Source organism: Morus notabilis, unplaced genomic scaffold (assembly GCF_000414095.1).
Source record: "Morus notabilis unplaced genomic scaffold, ASM41409v2 Scaffold384, whole genome shotgun sequence".
Lineage (NCBI taxonomy): Eukaryota > Viridiplantae > Streptophyta > Magnoliopsida > Rosales > Moraceae > Morus > Morus notabilis.
Window position 1 is genome coordinate 5900 of NW_010387635.1, and position 9894 is coordinate 15793.

The 9894-nt window shown below is 36.6% G+C and overlaps 1 protein-coding gene across 1 annotated transcript; it reads left to right on the forward strand.

The window, feature by feature from the left end:
* The first annotated feature begins 7763 nt into the window (after positions 1 to 7763).
* LOC21409216 (dirigent protein 19) lies at positions 7764 to 8582 on the forward strand. The gene has a single exon (XM_010114938.2). It carries the CDS (start codon positions 7821 to 7823, stop codon positions 8403 to 8405), a length of 585 nt encoding a protein of 194 aa, XP_010113240.1. The 5' UTR covers positions 7764 to 7820; the 3' UTR covers positions 8406 to 8582.
* Positions 8583 to 9894: the final 1312 nt, after the last annotated feature.

A 9894-nucleotide genomic window follows, 5' to 3' on the forward strand; every position in this document is an offset into this window, starting at 1 on the left:
CTAGCACACAAACAAACACTATACATAATGTCTAGTCTACTTACGGTTAAGTAAAGTAAGGATCCGATCATACCTCGATATTTCGTTATGTCCACTGCCTTACCATTTACATCCTTGTCTAATTTAATAGATGAGCTCATTGGAGTAGATAGAAGCTTCATGCCTTCAAAGTCAAGATCTTTGACATACTTAGCTTGATTGATGAAGATGCCTTCCTTTGTTTGTTTGATTTGAAGACCAAAGGAAGAAGTGAGCTCTCCCATCATACTCATTTCAAACTCACTATGCATGCACTTTGAAAACTCTTCACAAAGGGAAACATTAGTAGAACCAAAAATAATATCATCAACATAAATTTGTACAATAATTAGATCATCACCTTTTTTTTGTGTAAATAGTGTAGTATCAACTTTTCCGATTGAAAATCCATTTTGGAGTAAAAATTTACTAAGTCTATCATACCAAGCTCTAGGAGCTTGCTTTAAACCATATAAAGCCTTTTTCAATTTAAAGACATGATCCGGACACTTGTGATCTTGAAAACCGGGTGGTTGTTCTACATATACTTCTTCTACAATGTATCCATTAAGAAAAGCACTTTTAACATCCATTTGATAAAGAGTGAACTCTTTGTGGGATGCAAAGGCTAATAACATTCTAATGGATTCTAATCTAGCAACTGGTGCAAATGTTTCTTCATAATTGATTCCTTCTTCTTGATTGAAGCCTTGGGCCACTAGTCTAACCTTATTTCTCACAATCACACCGTACTCATCTATCTTATTCCTAAAGACCCACTTGGTGCCAATCACGGATTGAGTACTACGTCTAGGGACTAATTCCCATACATCACTTCTTTCAAATTGATTTAGCTATTCTTGCATCGCTAAAATCCAAAATTCATCATTTTCGGCATCTTTAAAACTTTTTGGTTCAATTTGTGAAAGAAAAGCTAAATTATTCCAAATATTTTTAAGTAATGATCTAGTAACCACTCCTTGTGAGATGTCACCTAAGATTTTATCTTTAGGATGAGAGGTACTATACCTCCATTCCTTCGGTAGTTGATTGGATGAACTATCTTGTTTTGAATCATTAACTTGATCCTCTTGATGTTGTGGTGTGTTGTAAGATTGAGGTTCTTTCTCCTTGGGATCCATTGCTTCTTTGTCATTCAACTCCATATTGCTCATTTTATGCTCCAAACCTAAATCATCATCATCTAGACTTTTCTCCACAAAGGTGTTAGTTTCATCAAATACGACATGCATGGATTCTTCTACAACTAAAGTTCTTTTATTAAATACTCTATAAGCTTTGCTAGTAGTAGAATAACCAAGAAAAATTCCAACATCGGATTTTGCATCAAATTTTCCCAAGTTGTCTTTGGTGTTTAAAATAAAACATTTGCAACCAAAGACTCTAAAATAACCAATGTTGGGTTTTCTACCCTTCCAAAGCTCATATGGAGTTTTATCCATTTTTGGTCTAATAAGAACTCTATTTACAATGTAACAAGAAGTGTTAACCGCCTCGGCCCAAAAGTATTTTGGTAATCCATTTTCATTTAACATAGACCTAGCCATTTCTTGTAGAATTCTATTTTTCCTTTCAACAACACCATTTTGTTGTGGTGTTCTTGGTGTCGAGAAATTATGTTTATACCCATTCTCATTACAAAGTGTTTCAAAAGCATCATTATCAAATTCTCCACCGTGATCACTTTTAATGGTAGTAATTAGATAACCTTGCTCATTTTGAACTCTTTTGCAAAAATATAAAAATGTTTTCAATGCCTCATCTTTAGTTGCTAAGAAGATTACCCATGTATATCTTGAAAAATCATCAACAATGACAAATGCATAATGTTTTCCACCAAGACTTGTTGTTCTTGATGGACCAAATAGATCCATGTGAAGCAATTGTAAAGGTCTTGTTGTAGAGATTTCTAAAATAGATTTGAAAGAGGTTCGAACTTGCTTTCCAAATTGACATGCATCGCAAATTTTATCCTTTTGAAAAGGAAGGTTTGGTAATCCTCTAACAACTTCTTTTCTAGAAAGTTTTGAAAGTAGGTGCATGCTAGCATGACCAAGTCTTCTATGCCAAAGCCAAGAATCATCATTTAAAACGGAAAGGCATTGATTTTTATATGATAACTTTTCAATATCTATTGTATAAACATTTTCACTTCTATCACCAATAAACACCACTTCATTATTGTAAACATTTTCAATCAAACATTTTGATGATTCAAAAACAACTCGATATCCCTTATCGCACAATTGGCTAATACTAAATAAGTTATGTTTCAAATTATCAACGAGAAATACATTTTCAATTAAGGGAGAGGCACTATTACCGACATCGCCAACTCCAAGAATTTTTCCTTTTGTGTTGTCACCAAATGTCACACGTCCTCCGTTTTTCCTTGTGAAATTTTTAAGTAAGGAAAGGTGTCCCGTCATGTGTTTTGAGCATCCGCTATCTAAAAACCACTTGACCTTTTCCTCTCTTGGCTCCTACAAGGCAAAATCAAGTTTTGATTTTTGGTACCCACATAAATTTGGGTCCTTGAGGGTTAGTTCTTCAAACTTGTTTGGTTTCAAAGTATGTGTTCTTTTTAATGGCACATGAGAAAGATGTGTGGCCATTTTGATTACAATAAGTGCACACATATTTTGAATCCGATGTTGATGCTTTGACAAAATAGTTTTTAAAATATTTTTGTTTTACATGAGGCTTGTAACCAAGACCTCCTTTGTTGAAAACGCATCTTTGTCCACCAAGCATTTGATCAAAGTTTTTCTTTCCATTGGTGAACTTCAAAATGATCTTTGTCAAATCATCAACCTTTTCTTTTAAAGAGACATTTTCACATAATATCGTACTTTTCTCATTTGTCAACAATGTGATTTCTTTCTTAAGTAGTTCTATAGTTTTTCTATGAGATGCATTTCTATGAGCAAGTTTAGTATATTCTTCATGTAATTCGGAAAATGCATGTTCTATATCCTCATTTGAAAAAGGTATAATACTATTTTCCTCGATATGAAGTTTAGAATTTGAGGTTACCTCATTATCATCAAAGGCCATGAAGCACATATTTGCTATTTCTTCTTGCTCATCACTATCGGATTCTCCGAGCTCTAATTCATCCCAAGTTGCTTGGAGAACCTTTTTGAGTTCATCTCTTTTGGAGCTCTTCTTGTTGCTCCTTTTGAGAGGACACTCTGTCCTCTTGTGTCCAGGCTTCTTGCAATCATAGCAAATGATTTCATCCCATTTGATTTTGTCTCCCCTTTCTTCATTTCTTCTTGAGCTCTTGCCTTGGTTAAACTTGTTGTAGAATCTCTTGTATTTCTTGGTAAATAGGGAGATCATTTCCTTGTCTAATTGATCAAGTTCATCTTCTTCCTCATGCTCATTAACTTCTTCTTGAATTGAAGCTTTCAATGCTATTCCCTTTTTCTTCTTATCGCTATTCCTTTCTTTTTCTTATCATCTTCTTCCTTGTCTTTCATTCGAGAGAGTTCATGAGTCATTAAAGATCCGATCAAATCATCAAGTGAGATAGTTGATAGGTGTTTCATTTCCTCCAAGGTGGTTCTCTTGACCCTCCATGACTTAGGCAATGACCTCATGATCTTGTTCACCAATTCACTTTCCTTGAATGGTCTATCAAGAGAATTTAAACCGTTAACTATATCGGTGAATCGTGTATACATAGAGGTGATTGATTCATCATCTTTCATTTCGAACATTTCGTATGCACGAACAAGGTGATTTATCTTAGTTTCTTTTACTTGGTTTGTACCCTCATGTATTACCTCTAAAGTATGCCATATGGCTTGTGCGGACTTACACGAAGTAATCCTATTAAACTCATTTCTATCTAAAGCACAATACAAAATGTTCATAGTTTTAGCATTTAAGGATAATTTTCTTTCATCATCTTCATCATATTCACTAGGGTCCTTAGGAACTAATTTATCTTCATTTCTCTTTGTGGGAACAAATGGACCATTTTCGACATTTCACCACAAGGCATAATCGATAGATGGTAAATAAATTCTCATTCTTCCTTTCCAATAATTATAATCAACCCCTGACCTTCCATGTTTTGAAAGTTTTGTGTAGCCATGCTCAAGATTGTAAAATCTTTTTATAGAAATTTGAGCAACCTTGCTTTGATACCAATTGTTGTCCCGAATAAGGCTACCCAAGAGGGGGGTGAATTGGGGTTTGAATATTTTTTGAGAGTTTATACGATTATTCGAAGATTAAAACTAAATATAGACAATTAATTGAACAAGGTACTTTTATCAAACACTTGGTGTACAGAAAATTATGTAAGTTAATGCAATAGCTCAACCACTTGATTTACATGGACCAATCTAATATCATAAAAAGAGTTCAATAAACTTATCACGACGAGTTAAACCAATCAATGTCAGCAATCAAATTTAAAGTGCGGAAATTAAAGAGATAGAGTTAGAGAGATGCAAACGAGATTTATAGTGGTTTGATAAATAAATTTGCCTACATCCACTGTCGCCGAGATATTCCGCCTCTCAACCTCTTTCACTATTCGATCGACTTTTCGGCACGATCACTCCTCTTACAAGAAGGCGAATCTTTCTACCCGAGGCTTCGCCTAACCTCTTACACAATGTCAATTTTCCACGGAGGTCGACCAACCAAGTAACCCAATACCAAAGTAATGATTATGAGTAGTGAAGCACTTAGTTTTACTCTCCTAACAATGGTTTTACACAATTGAAATCACTAGGAGATGATGAACTCACACTATCACAAGATAATTCAAGGTAGGCTCAATTATGTGTGAGAGAGTTAAGGATTTAGAGAAGATGATGATTATGTAGACACAATGGAGAACTCTCTTTTTTATTTTTGAAGCTTTGAATTCGTTCTCTGTTTTTCACAAAATCTACTATTGAGAAAAATGACTTTTCTCTATTTAACCTCTCTTGCCAACGGTCATATTTTTGCTCGTTTACCCAGTACCGGTCGACTGGAGCGATTGACCGGTTGAGACAAATTTGAATTCGTGCTGTTCAACATTCTTATTGAGTGTCTGTTGAACAGAACCGATCGACCGGAGCGGTTGACCGGTTGAGGTATCATCGGTCGACCGGTGCATTTAGCCTTCTCTGTCACCGGACGACGTAGGTCGACCGGTTGACACTTAATTTGCCTCAAATCTTCACACATTTGTACTTTTAGGCCAAATGTCACTATGCACTAAGTTTAGTCTCATTTTTTAAAGAATAATGTGAGTGTGTGCATGAGCCTAAACAATAATTAATCATGATAGTATGAAGTCAAAATCAAATACAAGACTAACGTGATATTAAAAACCTATTAGTACTTGTCCAGCTTGATTTTGTTTGCTTGCTCTTGATCTTTGGTATTTTAGCACTTCAAGCCTTGAATTCCTTCTTCAATTTGCATTTGTCAATCTTGAATGTATTTGCATTGTATTCCACAAAATGCTTCTTGAGTTGATTTATAACATTAATTATGTTAAATACACAACTCAAAATAGAATCATTAGAAACATAATACATTGTGTTTGTGATCATTAAAACATGAGAATATTCAACCTTGGGCCAACAGATCTTTCAATGGACTTCGTCTTGGGTCTTCCAAAGACTCCTCGCCATATTGACTCACTCTTTGTTGTGGTTGACCGTTTCTAAAAAATGGCCCATTTTCTCCCTTGCAAGAAAGCTGCCGATGCGAGCTATGTCGCCAAGTTGTTCTTTCGCGAGGTCGTTTGCCTACATGGCATCCCAAGCACAATCACTTTCGATCGCGATGTCAAGTTTGTAAGTCATTTCTAGAAGGTCCTATGGCAGCGCCTTAATACTTCCTTGCAATTCAGTACTGCCTACCATCCTCAAATGGACGGCCAAACGGAGGTGGTAAACCGTACTCTTGGTAACATGTTATGGTGCGTTGTTTCCGATCACCCGAAAAACTGGGATTTGGCTCTTCCTCAGGTGGAATTCACTTATAACAGTGTACCAAACCGCTCTACTGGTCGTTCTCCGTTCTCCATCGTCTACACCAAAATCCCGAATCAATCTGTTGACCTTGTGCCACTTCCTCACCCAAAGAACAAATCTGCTTTGGAGCTTGCAGATCATGTTGTCCATCTTCATCGTGATGTCGCACAGAAACTTGAAGCAGCTAACGCCAAATACAAAGCCCAAGCCGACCAGCATCGTCGCGAGAAATTGTTCAACGTGGGTGATCTTGTCATGGTTCATCTTCGAAAGGCTCGCTTACCCCCTGGTGGATGTCACAAACTCCACGCGCGAAAGCTCGGGCCATTCCCAATCCTTCACAAGATCAACGATAATGCTTATGTTGTCGACCTCCCATCGGACATGCAGATTTCTAACACCTTCAACGTGGCTGACCTTTACGAGTACTTCCCACCTGACGATGCACCTGTGCTTAACGAGAACTCGAAGTCGAGTTCTTCTCAAAGTGGGGGAGACTGATGCAGGGGCTGTATACTGATGCAGGGGTTGTGTGTCGTTTGTCTTTATTATATTTGCTATGTGTGTTGTCGTTTTGCTTTCTTTCCTTCTTTGCTCAGTGTCGTTGCTGTGGCTGTGTCCACTTATGTCATGTTTGTCGTTTCTTATGTAATGGGCTTTGTGAACCCTGCGTTTTGGATATTGGATATATGATATATGATATAAAAGGGGCAGGAAAGCTGAATACAACAGGTTCCTCTTTGAGCCAAAAAATAGACCTGTGTTGATTTCTTTCTGCAGCTCGTATCTAACGAGTTCCCTTCAATCCAACTTGATTGCTGCGCCATCTCCTGTATTGGTATCAGAGTAAAATTATAATTTATTATTGTTAGTGATACAATCACATATATAGTAACATATCATAACTGTCACATAATAATATGATATTTAATTATGATATTTTTTTATTATGTATGTTTTTTTATTGTACCGTCACGTTTATAGTGATAGTGATGTATTTTGGGTGATGATAAATAACAATAATCAAGCTTAAAAAAAAAAGCCATCCATTTGCTTTGTTGCTTGCCACCCAATCTATTGCATAGTTCCACGGCTGCTCAAGCTTTTGAAAAGTAGACGCTCAACAAAAGTCTCTTACACACACGGTTTATTCTCAAGACATGACATTAAAATGGAGTCTCTTTTGCCATCAATTTTAACCAACCCCAAGCTTTGACGGTCTTGATGAAAACGACACCACACCACACATCCATGCATCCTCCCTCACACGCGTTGCCACATAGGCAACTATAGCTTCTTCCATTGACAAAGTGACACGTGGAAAGCAATAACAGCCCTACTTTTGGCTGCTCCTTGATAACGAAAGACTTTTCCAAGGCTATATAATATACTGCAACAGCCAAGATTTGGAGAGGACCCCCTGCGCATTCATCTACGAACACTGCCAAAAATCTACTGCCAAGTTCCACGGCTGCTCAAGCTTTTAAAAAGTAGACGCTCAACAAAAGTCTCAAGACATGACATTAAAATGGAGTTATCTTTTGCCGTCAATTTTAACCAACCCACCCCAACCTTTGACGGTCTTGATGAAAACCCTCTAAGTGTGTTTTTCTTGTAATAAAGGCTAGACTGTGTTGTGCTGACCAAGTCATACTTTCTAGTTCACGTTGAGACAATTTTATCACCAAACAACCTTGGATTAATGCCCTACCGATGTTATATAAGCATGGCTTGCCTAAGCAAAAGACATGTATACTTGATCTTCACTATAACACTCCAAAGACTACAATGGCTTCTTCTTTGCATACCTTTGTTCTTGTTGTTGTCCTGTTTGCCCTCTTCTCAATTCAAACCGCCACGTCTACTTCTCACCACCATCACCACCACCACCACCACCAATACGAAATCAAGTCCATCCACTTCGCGCTCTTTCAACAAGAAACCATAAACAAAACCGGGTATTTCATAGTAAAAGGTGTGGCCGGGGCTAACCTTTCTCTAACAACAGCTCCTTTCGGAACCTTGTTCGCCTTTCAGGACCCCATGACCATCAAAGCGAACAGGTCTTCAAAAGTGGCGGGTACTGCAGAAGGAACTCTCATCACTTCTAGCTTAGATGGCCTCCGCAGCCTTTCTATAATCTCTATCACTCTCCGCCTGAAGCACCACAGTGGCTCAATATCCATAGTCGGAGGCACGCACAACACCAAGCCCTCGGATCATCCGGTGGTGGGAGGCACCGGTGACTTCACTTTTGTGCAAGGCTACGTTACCTCCTCCCCCGTCATTCTCAAGGGCATCACAGTCACCTACAAGATTGAATTTCACCTCTACTGGCCTCCCTACGCGACTCAGCTTCAAGCCTCCTCCTAGACTCTTGCTCTGTTTCTGCTAGTCTCATTTCACCTTTTCAATGTCCAATTCATCCAGATTTATGCTTTGTTACCCATCTTTATCTTTCCTCTAAATTTTAATGTCATACGATAGTTTAGATTGTCTAGACATTAAACATGAAATAAAAAGCACGATTGTTTTTTAAGGGATCGGATTCACACATGATCATTAGAATGAATAAAATAAGGTTCCAGTAACAGCCTAGAGCTTCCGGTTTGAACAAGTCAAAAATAAATAAATAAATAAATAAATCAATCAATTTATACAAAAAGAATGACAACAACAACAAGAGCGCTCTACCAAACCAACTACTGTTTATACCGTGTGCTATATAAAGTAAATATATCGAGAATGCAACTTGAAAGAACTGAGATAAACGAGCAACAAAAGCGGGAAAGTGAACAGGAAAATTGATTCCTTCAGAACTTGGTGATCCAGATCTAAGACCGAGGCTTATTATACCTCCCATTAGTAAGTCATAACCTATACACTCTGTGCATTCATTTTCCACCGTTTTAATATCTTTTTGCTTTTCACGTTAACGGCGAAACTCCCCATTAACGTTGGAAATTATATTCCATGCAGTAATGCAATATTACGTCGCCACATTTCTCCTTTCTCCAACAAGCAAACGACCTTCGAATACATTTATAGGATATCCCGCAATTCAGGTATTGTAAATAAAACTAGGTAATTTGTTCACTTATTTCACGTGTACTTGTTTTGAAAGTAAAACGCTACATTAATGTCGTCGCTGTTATACAATGATACATCTTCTTATCATTTTAATGAGTTAAATTACTTAAATGCCCCGACACCAAATAAAATACTATTTTCGACCCTGCAACCCGCCTGCATTGTTATCCAGCTGTCCATCTCTCATGTAAAAGAAAGAAAACAGAAATAGTAGAAAATATGTTAATATGAAAAGTTTAAGAAAGTATACAGGTTAATTTTTAGTTATGGAAATTAATAGGTCATAATTTATTAAGTTATAGTTTATAATTAGATAAATTATGGATAAATTTGTCAAGTTATGGTTCATAACAATATAAGTTATGGTTCATAACAATATAAATTATGGATAAACTTGTCAAGTTATGATTCATAACTAGATAAGTTATGGACAATAACTTGTCAAGTTATGGTTTATAATCAGACAAATTATGAACGAAAATAATAATTTAACCTATTTATTAACTTATGTAAATTATTAACCTATTAATTTTAATTTATCTCAAATCTTAATCTATTTTTTTCTTTCTCTAAAAAAAAAAAAAAAAGACATCTGCCACTTGCCTCCCTAAGAACACCTGTCCCATTCTCTCTATTAAATATACTTCCAAAGGCTACTCCATATCTAGAAAAACAAAGAAAATAGAGGATAACCGAAAAAGTAAAAAAAATATATTTTTTCTTTCTTTCTCTCCGTTTAGAAAAGAAAGAAAAAAATGTGGCTGTTTGATTT

What these genes read in the sequence shown, in the direction of transcription:
- LOC21409216 (XM_010114938.2), top strand. Translation starts at nt 7,821, where the DNA reads ATGGCTTCTTCTTTGCATACCTTTGTTCTTGTTGTTGTCCTGTTTGCC.